Genomic DNA, 19,717 nt, shown 5'->3' on the forward strand with positions numbered 1-19,717 from the left:
AGAGATTTCACTAGCCAAATCAACCATTCATGGTTTCAAACACTACCTCCTCTCTGGAGACAAACTGTTCTTTATTATAAAATCAAGTACAACAGAATATGCAGGTGAGAACACAATGAAACATGGTGGTAGTACAATAATAGAATAAATGGAATTTCCCATTAACAAAGGTCTAGTAATGAAAGACCTAGAAAGAACTTCCCTGCACAGTCCCCTGCACGCCCATGTGTGCGGTGACAGGGCACATCAGTGCATTTGGAAGGAGATCTGCCCAACTGGCTTTTGGTCCTGTTACAAACAGGAACAGGTTAAAAGGACCATATTTCACCTGCCAACCCCCAGAGCTTCACCTGGCATTAGCTCCTCAGAGCCAGTGAGCCAAAACTACCTCCGTGGTGTTCCCCTACTTTAGCTCAGAGTGAAACCCAATGCTGGCCCCCAGCGAGATCGTGCCGGGAGCTGAAGCCAACAGCTGAACAGAGGAATTCGGTGGGCAGGATGAAGCTCCTCATCACATCTGCCAAGAAGGGAGCACACCCCAGTTCCAGGGCAGATCCAGGCTCTCAGAAACACATCTCGATGGAGCCCAGAGACTTTGCATAGTGTAACTGATTATGCACATATATTACCCAGCTGTAAAATAGCTTTGAACGACACCAAAGCCAAGCTCTGACTCATTATTTATATCGATTATTTTTTTTCCCTAGGACTTGACAGAAACTCTAGTGAGGACTAGTGCCTTGTTTATCAGGCACTGTACAGGCAGAGACACACAGAGAAACAGTTTGCCAAGTGCTTAAGGATCCCTCCCCATGGAAGGCAGCATAATAAACCAAAAGGGCACATGCTGCGTGTTCAATTCCTCCAAAGTGCTCTCATTTTTAAATTCAGAGACTTCAGCTTTACCAAGGCATGCACAAGAAGACTAAAAGGTGCTGCTTTCCCTTCAAAGTGTCCAGCCTTTCCTTTAGAAGCCACAAAATGAGGTGAATACAGTAGCATGGAGAAAAAGACAGTGATTTATATGTATCCTACCTGCTGCGTGTCAACATTAATCAAAGTCAGGCTGCTTGTTGAAATGGTCAGCTTTATATTCACGCCAGAAAACTGAAGGTTACTTTTGCCAAGCACAGAAGACAGAAACTTCACTGGAGGCTTTGAACAAAGAAACAAAAGCAAGAGGCTGTCAGCCGAGTCTGTCAGGGGCAGAAACGTATCAAAGCCAAGTAGATTTTATGATCTCTTATTGAGAATTTCAATGGAACAAGGATAATGGCTTCATCAAATGCAAATAGAACTTCTGACAAACATCAGCTTTGTGTAAACTACTTGTAGGCATGGTTTTTATGTCAATAATGGGAAAAAAGTTTTAAAGCAAAATCCCAGTGAGCTAAATGTTATAGCTGGCTCAGTCATTCAGAACGTGTAATTTTTCTGCTGAACTCTGCTTCGTTTCCTAGGGATGAAGTGCTTCTGAGTAAATCAAGACATTCTCTCATGCATTCATTTTTCAGGAGCATGTTCATTCCTCCTGAGCCCCACAGTTACAGAAGGAAATCAGTAACTTCCACTGGACACAACCCAACAGCAGCCACTGACGTTGCCCCTCACTGCATCCCAGTTATTAAATAAATGACTGACCCATTAAACACTGCAATTTTAGTTGTGTTTCTTTTTTTTTTTTTAATATAAATAACAACCAGGTTAACCCTCCAGTAAACAAGCTTCCTTTTGCTACTAAAAGGGCCTCCTACATTTTACCAGCCACAAGCTAAAACTTGTAAAGCATTGAGCACTGCAAAGGCTGGTAGTAGCAGGAACCTTGGGCAAAGCATTAATCCTGAAGAAAGTAAGGTATGGCACAGCCTTGGCCCCAAACTGAGCAGGCTAAACACCCTGCTACAAGCACTCTGTCATGTTGTACTGAGTTCATGTGGATTAATGTGCACTAACTCCAGCATGGACTGAAACCTGTTAGAAAAATCACATATCCTGCTTATCCAAAGTACATATAGAAAATTAATCGTTCAGCTAAAATAGCATTTACCTTCCGCTTTTTTATAGCTCCATTTGTACCTGATACAGCTTCACACAGTCGGCTTATTGCTTCCCTGCAAATAGAAAAATACAGCACAAACTGTTGGATCATTTCACATGCATCACCTGTAACAGGGCCAGCAACCCTGCGATTTATTGTTATCATCCCACTTATAAACGCTTAAATCTTCTGGAAGGTCTTTCACAGTTGTTTTTCTTTCTTCTTTCCTCCCACTGTTGAAAAAAAGAACCTATTTCACAAAATACAATGATTCAGCAGCCTGGTTTGGGTTGATTTTTTTTCTTCATAAACCCCAACAGTTTCACCTCATGAAACTTTGGGATTTTAAAAAAAAAACACATTGAGTAACCACAAAAAACTCAAACAACCTAACGCCTTTAAATCCTTTTTCTCAGTACAGTTGATGGGTCTCTTGCTTGGCAGGGAGGGGATCCTCCCCACCTTAATCCTTATTTCAAGCAGCTGGGGTGTGCTGATGGAGCCCAGCTGGGTGTCCTGATTGCCTTTCTGGTGTTTGGGGTTTCTCTCTTTTAAACAGTCAATGGGGAATAAGGAGGTGTGATCAGCTTCTCCCATTCTTTTTCAAGTCTAAGGTCTCAGTTCATATCTTTCCTTCTCTGGCAGGTATTTTGCAAATTAGACATCCTTTCCAGCCACCCACTATTCTCTACTGAGCGCCTCTTAGTTAGGGGAGCAGAAGGGGAAGGTATAAAGCACTCACAGTGTTTATTGGTCTATATCACAGAGGGCTAAATTACACATTTAATATAATGTAGTGGCACACTGTGCCTATTTTCCACACTTGAACAAAGAAAATTCTGATCTATGCTCCAGCAGGTGACTGGATTGGCTGTACGGTGGAGCGCTCGACTGCCCTGATCAGGGTTAGCATAACTCCTAGAAAAAACCCTCTTGCCATCAGTCACAGGCTTTTTCTGACTGATACTGAAGTCAATGGGAAAATGGTGACTTTCCGGGCTGGGATGTGCCCAGCACATTTCCTTAACCTTGCCTGGCCATCCCGGTCTGAGCCGCAGCCCCCAGTGTCCCCAGCTGCTGGGGTGAGCTGGGCTGCCGGGGCGAGATGCGCCGATGGCCCCCATCACCCTCGCAGCAGTGATTTTATTTTGAGGCTGTACCCTCAGCCTTTCTCTCCTGGCTGAATGCAGACTTGGGCTTTCAAGGGTTGGGCTTCTGTTTTGTTCTTAAGGGGAAGGGAATTAGTTTGTTCAATTATTTGTTTATGTTATTGGATTATTATCCAAAGAGCTAATTAGGAAATGAGCTAGTTAGGAAAGTTTGTTTTCAGATCCTGGCATGTACGTGGGAGGAACACGCCAATGGGCTTCATTTCCTGAGAAAGTTTTGGTTCAGAAAGGCTAAAAAATACCAGGGGACCACACAGCGGCCAGAGGCTCCAGCCAGCTATGTTCCACAAAGTAGAGATGCTGTGGTGAGGAACACAGTCCCCCCAGGACCCTGTGTCATGCCCAGGGAACAGATCAGACCGCAAGTGAAGCCAGGACAGCAATGGTGAATGGCAGCATCCCTGCTGCCCCCTACTCAGTGCCCCACAGACGTTGCTGTGCTGACGGGCTATGTGCTTAAAGCACTGAAGATCAGTGATGCTACATCGAGTATTCCTACCAGAGAACATCCTGAGAAATTCAACCTGGAGACTCTCAAATGAATGGACACCTCACCCATGGCAAAATAATAAGATGTAATTAATACGTTGAGTGGAACAGCAGGGAAGAGGAGGAGCATCAAGGGCCACACAACATGGGTCAGAAACACAGCCTTTTACACATTGCCTTTTTTAAGCCTTTTAAGACACTTCCCCCCGCACATCTGAAAATATGCTTTTGAAGTTATTTCCTGATATACTTCTTGTTTAGTTCCTGTTTTATTCGGGTGTTACCAAGAGAAAGGCCAAAACTGAAAAAAAAACATAAATGGGAAAAGCATCCTGCAGGATGATCTTGCAGATTCCAATAATCAGCTTGGAAAATGAGAGCTCATCTTCTCATTCAATATTAAAGGAAATTAAAATCAGAGCCAAGACATTAAGGGAGCCTTCAAGTCTAGCTCTACCTAGAAAGAAAACCAGATACAGAACAAATTGGAAAAACAGGGAAGTCATCTATTTTGGTGACAAATAAGTTCAGGCCTTATTCCATGTGAAATAAGGACTTGAAGGCAAAGCTGCCAACGATGGACCCTGCTCTTGTACAAGCCAGTGTGGCCACTGCCCACTTCACCATGCTCTGAAGCACTTGTTCAGCAAACAGGAACAAAAAGTAGGCAAATCATTTCTACTTAATAGTTTATATTACCTCTCTTTAGTAGAGGAAATCATCTTCTCACAGACATTTCTTGCTGCATATCTCTGGGTGGTTTTCCAGATGATCTAACAAAACTTCTCTAATATTATTTCAAATATGTGAAAAGCAGCAGTTTGGTAACACTTTGCTGCTATAACTGGAGCACTTCTAACCTTTCCATGGGGCAAGCAGAAAATAAATTCTGGTTATGTCCATGATAAACTGAAATAGGATTTACTGTATCTGTGCTTTCTTCCTGGAAATCTGCTATTAATTCATTCTTACAGCCACTCATTTTCAGGCACTTGCTTGGGGAAGTCTCTGCTTTTAGATCTGCTGGATGGCATATACCTGTGCATAGGTCGTGTAGTTAATCAGCTTGAATCTAGATGAATGTGCAGCCTTATGGGTTCTGACATTTGCTTGTCCGTTTGGTATCTTCCAAATCTGAGGCAGTAGCAGAAAATGTGGCCTTGTCATTCCAGTCATGTTGCTGCTTTTTCTTTCTCTCCTTCTTGGCATTCATCCAAAAGCAAACCCCAAAACAAACTTTGGGGTTTGTTACTTCTTTCTTTTAAATCACCCTGAATGAGATAACTGCATTTGTGTACTCTGCAGCAGCTCTACTCAACCCTGGGAGCCACAGACTGAAATCGGGAAAGCTGTGAGGAATTTAAATTGTTCTTGTAGTCCTCAACTCCTCGGGCATCCTCTGCCATTTGAAGAGGAATCACTGTCTGTCAGTCCTGCAGTGCCCACACAATTACATAAACTGGTCATTGTTTCATTGACACAGTTTTCACTTTCCATAGTGAATGGAAGAGATTTGGGTCAGCTCTTCTTGCCATCCTGAAAAATACTGCTCTAAGCCCTTTGGTCCCCTGGGCTGTCACCAGCAGCAGGCCTACCGCAGAGCCAGAGGTCCTGCTCACGGCCCCAGTAGATGCCCATCCATTGCAGGGGGAGTTTACTGGGGGTTATTCTGTTGAGCACCAACTCAGTGAGGATCAAGGCCGGCACAGTTCACTGGGGACAGTTCTGTGGGATCTGAGAGGTAAGACAGGGATGGAGAAGCAGGACCATTCCTCCTTGGTTGGGAGACAGAGGCTCCTGCTGTAGGCAGCTCCCTACCACCTGGGCTGAGACACACTGAATTGGGAGAGTGCCACAGCCCCCACATGGCCGAGTACTGGGGGAGCCGGCAGCACCAAGAATGTTTGCTGACTCCCCAAAAACCCCAGCCCCACAGGGCACTGCTCCCTCTGCCCAGTGGGTTAGCAGCCAGCCGCCCGGCCAGGCTGCACCCACTCAGCGAGGGCTCAGCAAGTACTGGGGCAGGAGGGGGTGACAAGGGCAGGAGGGGGTGACAAGGACAGCCCCAGTTTTGGCATCCATAACCCCTTAGCTCAGCTCTGCTGTACAGTCTACAGGTTTTCTCCGTGTCTGCAACTCTGGAGCTAAACCCATGGCAGATGCTCCTCCGAGAGCATGCAGGAGAGCGGCGCTGGCAGCAACAGTGGGCTGCTTTGTTTATTGTTCCCCCAAATGAGAGTAAAAGACGAGAGATGGGCTGATGTAAGCGAGTAAGCATGCTGTTGAAGATTTGCTTTTAAGCATCTAGGGCTCTGCCTACACTATCTAACAGAAAGGGATTGTGTGTCTCAACAAAGTTGAAATTAATCTTCCAAACAAAGTGAGCCTTCTTCCCCCAGCCCTCCCCAGCAGCTCATTTCAGATGCCCTTCACTGCCTGACCAATTTCAAGTCTTGCAAGTTAATGCCCCAATCTGGGATACAGAATCCCTTTTCCCATAAATGCCCAAACATAATGACTAATAATCAGCTTGATTTAACAGAAGTGGGAGACATGTAAAAGGAAAAGAGCTGAAGGGCTGGACAAGGGAAGTGCACGTCAGGGTCCAGCAAAGGCAGGACCTGCCACAGCACTGGGGCAATATCTCGAACACATCAGGTATTGAGAACAGCAAGCACAGCATGTTTATGGGTGACCGTTCAAAAAAATACAAAGCCCCTCAAACAGAGGAACCTGTTACTCTCATTGCTATTTCTTGGTATTACTGTTGTCATCTACAGAGAATTCGTGATCACAAATTTCTGCAAAATGGGAGGGATGTCCCACATGAACTGGGTCACAGGCAGGCATGGCAGAGCTGGAAAACTGCTGCAGCCAAATCTCCTCTGCCAGTCTCCTCACCACGCAGCTGCCGAGGGTGGAGAGCATCTCGGTGCCTGGCCCTTCCCTTGCTGTCCTGCTGCCATTCAGCATCTCTGCACCCCATGGGCATTCATAGCCCTGGGCCTGCTGAGCGACTCTGAAAATGCAAGTCCAGCAAGAAACTAGAAAATAAATCCTCCTCGCTCATCTCTTTTGGCTCCTCAAGGCACTTTGGCAAACACGAATTTGTTGATCTTTCCAGCATTCAGGTGAGGTAGGTAAATAATATTTTTAATTTTAGAGATCAGGAGACTAAGAATGCAAATACAGATATAGCGAGACAGGGAGCAGACATAATTAGAGACCCTTTCTACAACACTCTAAAACAGAAGATGCCTCTTTGTTTAGTGAAATGCCATCAGAGTAAAGAAATTTTTTACCCCCAGTACAAATAACAGAGATGATTAAAATGGGATCATTTCCAATAACTCCTTGGTTGGTGCATTGTGCATGGCGTCTCTAAACTCACTCTCCTGGGAGAACAATAGGGGAATAATCAATGTTATCTTAGCTCCAGTCAGCTTGTAATCGATCGAACTTTAAAGTTTGCATGCATGAGCTCAGCACTTCAGCATTCGGTTTGCAAACAGTTTAAGTTTTGAATTTCTCATGCACAAAAGAGCCCGTTAAGGTCAGCAGTGGCATTTTTTTTAGGTGATGGAAATATTTCCATTGTTAAGTTTTCACATAGCTCCGGTTAACAAAACCTTATTATCTGGGCCAAATTTAGGTTGGCAAGCTCTTGTCCCACAGTAATTCATATCATTATTTTCCAGACAAACCATCCCAAGCTCTGTTGTGTAAGTGTAGCAGCAAACATACTCCGTGTCTTGCAAACAGGAGATAACCTGGCTCTCTGGCTGAGGCTGTTGAAGAATAATACAGTGGCTTGGTCTGAACACTGATTGCTTTGGCATAACTACTACACGGCTCTTCCTGATCAGTACACAACTAGGCTGAGGGAAGTGTATTTGTATCTCAGGCACTTCTTCATATCCACATGCAGGAACTGGGTGAGTGTGTGCTTATGCTGATTGTAAATGTCAACGACCACTGATTATGAATATAAAACAAATCGGGCAGCTTTCGAGTGCTGCTCGGCATTTTAGGACTTAAGTTTTTCAGATACTTCCTTTTAGTTGATAAGTCTGGGAGCCAATAGGTAAAAATGTAACACTTATCTCTTCGTGTTCCTTTCCTTTCTCCAGGATTTCTTTGATATGAACACTTGAGGAAGCAAAAGAGCATCTGTAAATCATCCACCAGCAGGAAGGAAGAGTTGGGCAGGCGCAGGAAGCCTCAGCCACACTCCTGGCATCCTCAGCATGAACCATGCCAGGAAAATAGCTGAGGGGAGGAGGGAACAGGTCTAAGGCCGGGCCAAAATACTCTGCACCCACCCACCCCTCCAAAAAGCTCGTGGAGGTGTCGGGATGCCGGGCGGCTGCTGGGGCTGCCCAGCAGAGCGTTATTCCTGGCGGCTGGATCGTGAGCACATCCCAGCAGCACACAGCGCTCTGAGCTGGAGCGAGGGTGCTTCTTTTGAAAACTCAAACACTCCCACACTGATAAGAATAAACGTAAAAATAAAACTGGGCTTTTCTGTTCCTGACAGGACATTTCAACAACCCCACAGGTGCGTATATGAATAATCTACACCCAGCAACCGGCAGCAATCTGCAACAGAAGTTGCAAACTTCTCAAAAGACCACAAAACATTTCACGTTTAAACCACATTCAGCAGTATCTGAGAGCGAAACATCCATCGTTTTTCTGATTTGCAGCCTGGAGACTTAGGCCTGCAGTACAGTGGCAAGGGCTGCATTTCAACACATTTTCCTTGTGACGCCGCTTCCAGCTGAGCCTGGCCTTGGTGCCGAGGGGGCCAAGCCATGTCATACATCTGATAAAAATTCATGAGACGACCTTGCTAGTTTGAGGGACTGATGGCACTTTCTGTGCCGGGTGGGAAGCGGCGCAGCGGAGGGGCCAGGGAGCACCCAGGCTCTCCACCTCGGCCACCTGCGGCCACGGCAGCACCAGCGGATCCAGCCGGTGCCCGGGGAGCTGTGCTGGTGGCACTGAGCACAGCCTGGCTGCTGCCTGGACCCGGCTAGCTGGGGATGTCTGCACCGTGCTGCGACTGCAGGGGGAGGCCCTCTGCATCCGGAACAAAAACTGGGAGAGAAATTAGTTCTGTGGCTGAAACAGTTCATTTTCCAATGCAAATAGCCCATTGTAATGATCAAATAATTCAAATCATCGCTTGGGAAAAAAACAAAACAAAACATGCAAACTCCTATTCAAAATTGTCTTGGAGCTTGGCATGCACCCTTGGCTTTATGCAGAAATTAGCACTCCACATTTTCATTCTTGGGCTGAATTTCAGTTTGATACCACCTACCTTGTGACTTGCGTTCGCGTGCCGAAGTCCAGGGACCTCATTGACTGCAGCACTTCAATACAGCCCATGTACTAGGGGAAAGAGAGAGACAGAGGGAAAGGAGAACCATGTAAATATCTAGCACACAGGTAAGAGGAGGATCACGGAAGGAAACAAATGTGATTTCAGTCCACTAAGTATATGCAGAACCATAGTCTAAATGGAAAAATCAAATCAGCCATCCTAAATAGATCTTGTTTTACTGAAAAGTGTAGAGAAGAGCAATAAAGCTACCAGTGGCTGCAACAACATAGCACAAAAAAAAAAAAAAAAAAAAAGAAAAAAATAAACTACTGAGCATTCTAACTGTCTGCTCAGTGCCTGCACAGTGACATTTACCAGGAGAGAGGCAGACAGGAAATAGCCAGTGACTGGAGATTTTTGGGGACCAGAATAGTGACACTGTAATCTTGCTCTTTCCCTCCCTTTACCCATCAACCCCTTTTTCAATCTCTATGTCTTTTTCTAGACACAGCTAAAATGACAGGTAGAAGTGCCCCTTGACATGTGTTCAAATCCAAAATACAGGTATTAGAATTCACTTGAGATTTTAAAAAAATAAAAAAGAAGAAGAAGAAAAAGAAAAGCAATTTAAGCATTCTCTGGTTCCAGGACATATAGCAGAAAAGACATTACTGTTACTAAGCTCATTTCTGAAGCCAACAGATGGTCTTGCTACATTTAGAGCACTTGGAAGTTGTTTGCTCTATTCTTTGTTTGTTACAGGAAAAACCTTGGAGCTAGTTTCAAAAGACTGTATCCAAAAGGCTTTATGCCAATCCTACTTAAACCAGCATTTCTGATATAGCTGAAAACAACTTTTACAGTTGTGAGTAGGTATAAATGTCACAGGACATTTGTAAGTGCACATGAGTCAGATTAGAAACAACAGAAGAAAGCCTGATGTTATCTCCCCAGTATATTTCATGCAGCCAGTCCGTGACAGGAACCCACAGGTGCTGAGGCCAGAGAGGCTTTGGTAAATATAACCATTTGCAACATTGTATGACCCATCAGTATAGCAAAATAAACTTTTTGGAGGCATGTGGTTATGCCTCTTCCAAAAAAAAAAAAAAAAAAAAAAAAAGGTAAAGCATTCTGGGGACACAAAATCCAGTCATTCCTTTTTTTCAATTCTGCTTATTCTCACTGATTAGCCTGTGGCACTGAGCTGGGAGGAACAGATGAATGTTGGAGGGAAACTGCCCCGGAGCAGAGGGGGTCGGAAGCCTTATGGGACTGATGCACGCAGAGCTTCCATGCAGAAGAGCTGAACGTCCCTTCAGAGCAGCAGGAGGCATTACTAGGCATGAGGAAAACCACTGGCTCCATGCTGCTGTGCGTCTGATGACAAATAAGCTCTGCAGAAGATGAAGGAGGTAGAGCTGCAATTCCAGCTCAAAGCAACAGCTCTTAAGAGCTTGCACTATAAACTGACCTGCTTTAAATTAGAGGCTGACTCCCACACTTCTGTTGTATGGGGCAGAGCTGGGGGCTTTTCCTATACTCATTTGGGATTTGCATAGGACTAATTTTCAGAAACATCAAGACTGTGACAGTGTGTCAGTCCTTTGATGTTATGTACAAACCTATGGAACATTTTCATCTCAATGAAGTGCGCTAGGCTAAGTCTATCCACTGAGTTTACCTCTCCCAAAACATATCTTACTAATTCTTTCAGCATTGCTGTTGATATCCATCTCTTTGCTGTTGAAGTGCTCCAACATCTCCATTTCACAAGGCTGGCACAGGTCTGGGTCTCTCAGTTTGCATCGTCTCTTCCACAATGAATTTTCCCGGAGGGAAAAGGGCATTTGGGAGCATCCTGCAGTGCTCACACAGTGCCCGTGGGCTGCAGTGACAGCCTGTCTGCACAGACCTCTCCTGCAGAGACAAAGCCCCTGGGAGCCTGGCAGTCCCAGGCAGGGACATGCAGGCTCTGTCCTCTTGTTCTGAATGGATGGAGGAAGCACTCTCTGTCCAGGGAAATGTACTGTATTTATCGATTTTTCTGCTGGGCCATTCAGAGAAGGTTGGATTTAGGTATCTGATTCAGATCTTTTAGAGATGAATGTGTGTGTTAAAACAGAGAACGTATGTGTGCAGTCAAGCAGGGATTCCACAACAATTGTATTATCCCTATTTTGGTTTCTTTCCAGATAGCAATGTAACCCTTGGGAGAACTCCAGAATTAGGTCAGAGCCCTGGAAGGACATCAATAAGAATCTGAAGGGTTAGCAGAACTGCTTCCCTAATGAACATTTAATGACTTTGTAAAGGACTCTGAGAGCTATCTTACTTGTTAAAGATATTCCTGCTTAATGAGAACAAAGCAAACATAGAAAATATGTCCAGAGCCTCAGCTTGTAGCACAGTGGAGACCTCTGATCCTACAGTGTAAGGTCAAGCATCCTGTGAGCTGGTTGGCTGCTCCTCCATCCTTGAGAAAAGAAAGATTTAGAGGAGTAGGTGAGTCATATGCTGATAAGTGAGTCCCCATTGCATCCTGAACAGATGCGTGGGAAGCTACTCTAAGCAAAGATGAAAAATCAATATTAGGTTTTTGCATAAGTGACCCTGAGTGAAGCTGAACTTATCAATGATTCACAAAAGACCTTTTTTTTTTTTTTTCTTTAAAAGCCTGAGTAGGGAAGTGCATTAACACGGCACCTCACTGCATCCCTCATTTATTTTAGCTGCCGTTGGTTATCTAAACCAGCACAGTTAGTAATGGCTGAACCTTCAGTAGGAAGGCTGAATCTCAGTAGGAGGGTGCAGAGAACCAGCAGAGCCCTAGGCTGGGGGACGCTGTAGGACTGGGACTGAGGAAGTTGGGGTCACAGAGCTGGGGAGAAGCCCATGGAGCACATAAAAGGACAATGGGATACCAGAAGCCTATTCAAGAAAACAAAAGACACTCTCTGAGGAAGAAAAAATAATTAACAAATAAGCAAGAAAAAGATTAACCCCTCCCTAGCTGAGTCCAGTGAGCAGCACAAGTGGTGTACGAGAGACAGGCTCCAGTTCAGGCTCCCCGCCCTGTATACCCCAAACAGCAGCTCCCACAAAAAGCTGGGGGTGGATCTGGGGATGCAGGGTTGAGGCCAGCTCCTGCTTTCCTGCTGCAGGGAGGGTGAAGCTGAAGCATCAGCAGGGCAGCAGCCACGGGTGCTCTCCTGCAGCACCTGGGAGAGGCAGCCATAGCAGTGTGCAAACCTTCCCCCAGCATGGCCACCGTGTGCCAAGACCCACCTGCTCTGCAAGGAACCCAAGCTATCTATTAGCTGTTTTTGGAACATGGCCATAGTGATGTCGAGGGTTCAAAGCTGGTGACCAAGGAATGGGGTTCATCTTCTAAAGATGTGAGAGGAGCCTGGCTTGGCTTCACTGAGTTGCTAAGGGGAAGCCAGAGTAGGCTGGACACAGGTACAAGGGTGCTGTAACCAGCCCAGGGCCACAAGGACGGGTACAACTGCAAAATTCAACTACCTACAGAAAAATAAAATGCCAATACTGTAACAAGCCAAGCACTTAAGCCTTGACATCACCAATAAAAGCAGATGCTGAAGCCACTGATCTGTCAGCAGCAGGAGGAGAGGGAGAGGGCTCACTGTCCCCTGCTGGAAGGAGAATGGCTCCTCTAATGGGGATGTGAGCAAAACTGTCCCCTGTCTCCCTGCAAAGGGCTGGGGGAGCGTCAGCACTGGGGGAGCTTCATCTCTTGGGCTTAGAATACGGAGGGACAATCTGGGGCTGGCTGCCCCTTCCCCACGCCGCTGGGATGGCGGGGAGGTGGAGGTAGAGACGGGCAGTTACTGAGGATGCACACGTCTTTTCTCATCTGTTTACAAGAGATGATGGAGAGTGACTGCGAACAGGATGAGGGACTGTGTGGGAGGAGATGTGAAGGCGCTAGGCAGGGCCTGTGTGAATAAGCTTTTCAGGCACCCTCTAATCCAGACCCACGTCTCATTTCATTCCCTGCCATAACGCAGTTAGTGGCTCCAGCTCCAGCGTGAATGACAGCCAGTGATTCACCCGCAGGAACGATACAGGGAGCAGCGCACAGAGCTCCTAATTAAACAACACAGCTGCAGCCTTGCAATTTTACCTATTAGTTAACAGGCATTAATTCATGCGTAATGCCAAGAGCAGCTCCTACGGATCCCACGGCCGACTAACAATGAATCCGAGGGACAGGATTTGCTCGCAGAGGCAGTCAGGTAACATGCTGCTGCAAAACAGCCTCTGTCCAAACATATGTGAGACTAGGTTCAAATTTCCTAAAAACATAACGCAGCCTCCTGAGCAGTGCTGGGTGCATGTGAGCACAGCGGGGAGCTGACTCCCATACAAGCATTCCTTTTCCCAGCCCTGCTTTAACAAGGTGCTTTCAAAGTGAGGGCAAACCCCTTTCTGAGCTTCCCATCACCCCTCTCCCTTGCAGGCAAGGGCTGCCTTTAGGGGGGCATAGCTCTCTGCCACACAGGGCAGGCAGCTGCAGAGCAGCAGGAGAGTTTCACTTTGATTTGCTTGAGTAACTCCCCTCTAGCTTGCGATGGATCTGGCAGGAAGGGAGACTGGGCAGAAGCGAGCAGCAGCCGCTGGAACGTGGCAGGACAATGGCACCGGAGTTATAGGGAGACAGGCCTTTGCCTTTTACATCAAGGAAATATGACTTTTGCCTGTAACAGCCATGGCCCTGCCCTCCCTGTGCCTGGCTGCCAGGCTCAGGGACACACACTCACGTGTTGCAACCCCTGATTTGAGATGCCCCACGCTTTCACCCTGGCAGGAAGGTGAAGCACTGGGCTCCCTCCACGGACAACACCAGGAGCCAGCCAGGGATGCAGGGAAGAAGCAATGCACAGGTGACTGTACTTTTGGTGGGGAAGTTTTCTCAGCCCTTCCTTAGAGGCTGCCTGTGGTGGCTTTGGAGTGGAAAAGCCACTTGTCCACTGGAAAGCAGAGACTGCCACAGCTACCCTGACAGCAGCACCATGTTCCTGTCAGCTCGTGCCATGCTGCCGACCAGCTGGCTGCTCATCCTGAAACACACAGGCACATTTTACCAGGCTGGGGTTGGTGCTACATAACACCATTAGCAGCCATCAGTGAGGCTGCTAATGAAGAGCTTTGGCCCACGTTTGCACCCTGCAGGAGATCTGACCGGTCATTCCTCAACGTGAACCATGCTGGCTTCCTCCAGCAAACACCAACCCCTTTAGAGCTGAAAGCAAAGCTGGCAGAGTCTGCTCTCCCATCCCTCTCAAGGGGAGGCAAAGACTGCCCACAGCAAAGGCCACGCACCACCACAGGTGTGGGTACCCTCACGGAACCTACAGGGGAGCACAAAACCCAGGCAGAACAGGCTGGAAAACAACCTGAACACCTTCACAGAAGAAAAAAAGCCCACTGAAGACCATTAAGCACACACAAAAAAAACCCTAGTGGTTTTCCAGTGCTAGCCTAAGCCCCTGAACTGCTATTTTCTGGGGATGACAAGTGCCAGAAGACCTCACATCACACACTTGCCCTGCTCTCATCCTCCTCCCAGCAGCAGCAGTGGTGCAGACAGACAGAAAGGCCCTTGATCTGTCCTGCTCCTCCTGCCCAAACAGCACAGCCTCTTCCCTGAGGTGCAGCAAGATGTGGCTTTTGCTAAATGGAAATCTTCCTGAGAAAGTCTGACCCTTTCATTCATGAGTTTTCAATTTTTAAATAAATTTTGAGAAAAGCCCAGAGTAAAGTTTGCCATTTTTTACATATATATATATATATATATACACACAGGTACACACCTGTGTGTAAAGATATATATACACATGCATTTGCTTGTCTTTTTAATTTTGTTTTTGAAAAGCCATTTTCCACAGCACCATAGTTGGAGGCCAGGGCTCCAACAGCATTGGTTCAAACTGCCCTGTCCCCATGCTCCCAGCTGTGACAAAGAAAATGGCCTAAAAATGTGCTCGGTGGAGCAAGCACTTCCCCAGCACCCTACAGGCCCAAGCCCCCAGCTCACGAGTCACAGCTGCGGCTCTGAAGCCATGACCCACTGCAGCCCATCTCCTTCCTGCGAGAGCCCCGGCTCTGCCTACACATGTAGTTATTTATTTTCAAGGGGTGATGCAGGCTGCTGAGGGTGCTGAGGCCAGAGCAGCTCTCCGGGTGCAATGTTGGGGTGGCACGCACCAGGGAAGTTGGGGTGGCACGCTGCAGCTGAAATCCTGCAATTATTTCCCTGCCCTGAGCAGGGGAGGGGTCCTGGCAGCTTCTGGGGACCAGGCAAGGGCTGCCTTGAACCCTGCATCCACACAGAGCCAGGGAGCAGGTTCCCCAGCCTGACCTGTCACAGTCTCCATGGACAAAAGCAGGACTGTGCAGGGGACAGGTGCCCATGTGCACTCTTTTAGGACGCGCTTCACATCATTCTGAACCCTCCATTAGCAGCAGTCAAGCTCCTTTTACTCTAGAGACTAGCAACTGATTAAATATACATATATGTCCCGATCTGTCCACGCTCCTATTAAAATATTTATATTTTGGCTCTTTGTTATTTGCACAAGCATCTCGGGGGAGTAGGGGATATTATGGGTCTCAGCTTCCTCACCAGAGCCCAGGTGACACCTGGCCATGACACAGGTGCCCTGTCACTGCCAGCCATGCACAGCCACGGCTGCCTCCCAGGGAGGTGCAATGAGCCCGGCATCGCCTCTTCTTAAACCAACCCCAGAAAGAAAATGTCTGCCTCACTCCAGTCCACAGGGGACAGCTTCTGCCCTAAGGCATTTCATTACTTCACTATGTTATTGCCTCTCTAAAATAACTGCAGATCCTCTCCACGGAAGTGCCAAATCCTCTTCAGACTCCAATTAAGCTTTTAAGGCCAAAGATTTCCGGCAGCAGCAATCCCGGTAACATAGATCTGGCTTTCCTCCTCAAACGGTCTCTGGGGAGATCCCAGCAATCCCTAAGAGGGTGTGAGAAGCTGCGTGGGGACAGTGGGTGTCTTCAAAAGCCACAGGAAGAAAAGCCAGGACCAGGATGAGGGGGACAGTACTGGAGAAAGGACTGGGCAAAGGACTGGGAGCCGCTCCTGCAGCTGCCCAGCCCCTCAGCCCCGCTTTGCCTGAGGACGAGACCATCCCATCACACCACACTCCCTCTGCACTGCAGCCTTGAGCCCCTGGCTGCTTCCCAGCCCAGCTGAGGCTTCATCACCAGCTCCCAGAGTAGCCTCATGGTCCCCAGGGAAACAAGCTCCTTGCCCATGCTCTGATGCTGAGGCCCCAAAACCCCCAGGCTGCTTATTTACTGACCTGCTTGTTATTAAAGGGGCTGTTTATAAAAAAACAGCAAGAGTTTGGGCAGGACACATTTTGGTCCACGTTAGCAGCACTCTTGCATCTCTCCTGGGGCTGGCTCCTGCAGGTCCACTGCCATGGGAGTAACACGAATGGGGAGATGCAGGAGAGATGCAGGGAAAATGTCTGCTCATTGCACTGGGAGGCTCCTGCCAGCAACACCCCCTTCAGAGAGACTCCCCATGAAACAGGTTGACTTCCAGAAAGACTAGCAGAAAACCATGCAACCTGGGGAGCAACAGGAAGAGATGAGCCCTTCCCCACTTCACATGATTTTCCCGTCAAGTCCTTCTCTTTTTTGCTCTTTCTTCTGCCTTTCTTGCTCATGTGCTCCCCAGTGTGTGACACCTCAGTGCCTCTGCTCTCAGCCCTGGGCCACAACAGAAACCCAGGAAATTCCCCCTGCACTTCATCCTTTCCTCCCCATGCCAGAAACTGAATTATTTAAGTGTGCCTTTGGCATTAGCATTTCAGTATTTGAGTCTCCATAGGTACCTCAAAGCCTTCATCACGAGCTCCACTGCTGGAATGTCCTGAGGTCTCCTGCGGCTCTGCTAACAGTGGCCCATACTGTGCTGGGACACCATCACCTTTAAGCCAATGTTCCATCAAACCAGCCATGCCACCACTGCTGGATGCCAGGCAGGCATCTCATTCCTGCTTGGGGAAAGGTGAACACGGCTGTTTCCCCATGTTGCTCTTCCCTCTAATCTGCCTGCTCTCCTGCTGCATTTTTTCTTGGCCTTGCACATTTCTTTAGACTTTCCTGCTTGCAAATCATCACATGGGGGACACAAATTTTGCAGTGCTTATGGATTTTTACTCCTTCTGGCACATTTAGATACCTTCTGTACACCAACCTGAGAGCTTACACACACACTCTCTCTCTTAGCGCCCTGCCTGCAGCCCACTTGGAGGAGCAGATTCTGATTGATAACCCCTCAGACAGCTGGCTCCTGCGGTCCCCCTTGTATGTCAGGGACAGGCACAAGGGCTGCGAGAACTACAGGATCCCTTGGCCAGCCCGGCCATTACATGAGTATTTCTGAAGCAGGTTTACACTGCTTGCTCTGCCATTTCCCTGTGGTCTGCACTGGCTCCCTCCATGCAAGCAACGGGCAGTTTTAGCCAGGGAGTGCTTTTGACAGATGAAGCGTAAGCACTAAAATGTGCAGGGTCAGGGGTTCAGACTGTAGACAAGGAAGCAACAGCTAGCAAGCAGCAAGCTCTGGCAACAGAATAGACAGAATCCAGAGAGGAAAAGAAAATTAGCAAGCTCCCAAATGTGGAAGGGTTGGAGACGGTGAAAGCACTGAGGCCAGGAGGCACGGTCTCCTCTTGGCCACTGACAGCTAATTAGAACACACCAACCCCAGTCTACAACATGAAAAATACCCAAAAGGCTATTTTAGGGTGTCCTCTGAAGAAACAGGCAGTGTTTTCTGTATATCACCATTACCAAGAAAATCAGACACAGCACCAAGCGAGGAAGGTGGCTTTTGCATCCTGCCAGCTCACCTCCCAGGGCAGAGGTGCTCTGGACAGCAGCAGCAGTCCCAGTAGCAGCTCTCCCACACTCTCTGTGACAAATATGTCAGTGGTGTGGGCCAGTGTGCACCTAGTGCCTGTGAGCTGCTCTGCGAGGGATGGGAAACCATTTTTGTGGGCCTCTTTCTCCCTCCAACATGTATTTCAGGTCAGAGCAACCCGTTTGAATTGCAGCTGAGCTGCACTCCTCAGAGAGTCTAAAGATAGTCTTTTGGAAATGGATGTTGTGTTACCTCAGGGAACAGCTGTGGTCCTTTTAACTCCCTCAGTTCGCCACCACAGCCCTATGTATGTCAGGAGACAGGAAATACACAGGAAGTCAGTGGTTTCGGGCCCTGGCTCCAGGAGTGGGAACACAGAGGTCACCCTGCAGCCACCTGAGGGGTTTGCTTTGTCAGTGAATGGAAACCCTGTGAGAAGTACTCACCCGCACGCCGTAGGTCGTTCCTGGCTCCCCCACGCTTTCACCGCTCTGTGCAAGGCTCCTGTCCTGCCTGCCCGCAGGAGCGGCCTCTTCAGCTCCCCGCACGGCACAGTCACCTGCTGGCTTTGGGGTCAGGGGCAGCTTGTCCAGGTCAGGCTGTGGATAAGATGCTGAGAGGCAGCTGATTTCGGGGGAGGTTGGACTGCTGGGGATGGTAACGCACTCCGTGAGTTTAATTCTTGGCACCTCTTTCGTTCCCAGACAGAAGCTTTTCAGCCCCGGCAGATTTGAGGGGTTGGCGAGTTTAATGTTAGCCATCCGGGGGATCAGCGTGCACAGGGTGGTGCAGGTGTCCTGTGGCCCCAAGGAGACATCTTCCGTCAGTAAATTAGGCGTTGAAGAATGGGAAGAGGAGGAAGAACCTTTGATGTTTAAAGATGTATTTTGTGTACCTTCATCTAGGGATGTTATCGAATCATTCCTGAATCGGCTGTACTTAGCCCTGTGCAGCATTCCTGGATGTCTGAATAACCCTACATACAGGACGTGTCCACCGAGGCTCTGCTGGCTGCGTTCTCTCATAGCCTTGGCAGTTCTGTAACTGGATACTCTTGCATAAATTGGCTCTTGTTGATAAACGATATGGAAATCAAGCGAGTCAAACAATTTTAAAAACAGAAACCTATTGGATATTTTTGCTGACTCCCTCTCGAGTGGCTTATTTTCCTCAATGGACAAGGCTTAAAACTGCACGGACATCTGGTATTTTGTAAGCAGTAATAAGAGCAGCATACGGGAAAGCACATCGGTGGCAGAGCAGCCTGAGCTGAAGAGCCGCTATCCAGACCTGCCTCCAGCCAGGCGCTAAATCCCACCTGGCTCTGGAGACTCACAGCTGTAGCATCGTTAACCGCGGAGTCCTGGCTGCAGCGAAAGCTCAAGCATATTCCACACAAAGCAGAGCAAAAGAGCTACAAGCTCAAACACATTTTCAGACCGGCAGGAACCCCGTGAGGTGCCCAGCTCTCTGCATTTCCACCGGCGGCCGCCCCGAAGGCGAAGAGCATCCCTGGGCGGCGACGCTCCCGCCCCGCTCCCGTCAGGCACAAACCCAGGATTTTAAGGAAAATACAGAAGAGCGCCGGCAGCTCTCGGCGTCAGCCTCGCTAATTCTTGCCGGAAAGTCCTTCAGCACCATAATCCAGAAACAACTGGGTATTCCTGCGCCTCCGGCGCTGTTTCCCGCAGAGCCGCGGGGCAGCAGCTCCGCAGCGGCCGAGCCGCCCCCGCCGCGCCGGGCCCCGCCGCAGCCCCGGC

At 48.1% G+C, this 19,717-nt stretch overlaps 1 protein-coding gene across 1 annotated transcript in view; it reads right to left on the reverse strand.

Annotated features, from left to right (window-relative positions):
* Positions 1–19,640, reverse strand: part of SHC4 (SHC (Src homology 2 domain containing) family member 4) — a 32,389-nt gene extending 12,749 nt beyond the window's left edge. Inside the window, exons 1-4 of the mRNA XM_014944274.1 lie at positions 18,404–19,640; positions 9,023–9,093; positions 2,048–2,111; positions 1,036–1,155 (exon numbers count right to left, since the gene is read on the reverse strand). Coding sequence (XP_014799760.1) covers positions 1,036–1,155; positions 2,048–2,111; positions 9,023–9,093; positions 18,404–18,982 — 834 coding nt within the window. The 5' untranslated portion in view covers positions 18,983–19,640. The remainder of the gene's footprint in view (positions 1–1,035; positions 1,156–2,047; positions 2,112–9,022; positions 9,094–18,403) is intronic.
* Between the last annotated feature and the right edge of the window lie 77 nt (positions 19,641–19,717).

The sequence above is a fragment of the Calidris pugnax genome, unplaced genomic scaffold, assembly GCF_001431845.1.
Source record: "Calidris pugnax isolate Ruff unplaced genomic scaffold, ASM143184v1 scaffold70, whole genome shotgun sequence".
Classification (NCBI taxonomy): domain Eukaryota; kingdom Metazoa; phylum Chordata; class Aves; order Charadriiformes; family Scolopacidae; genus Calidris; species Calidris pugnax.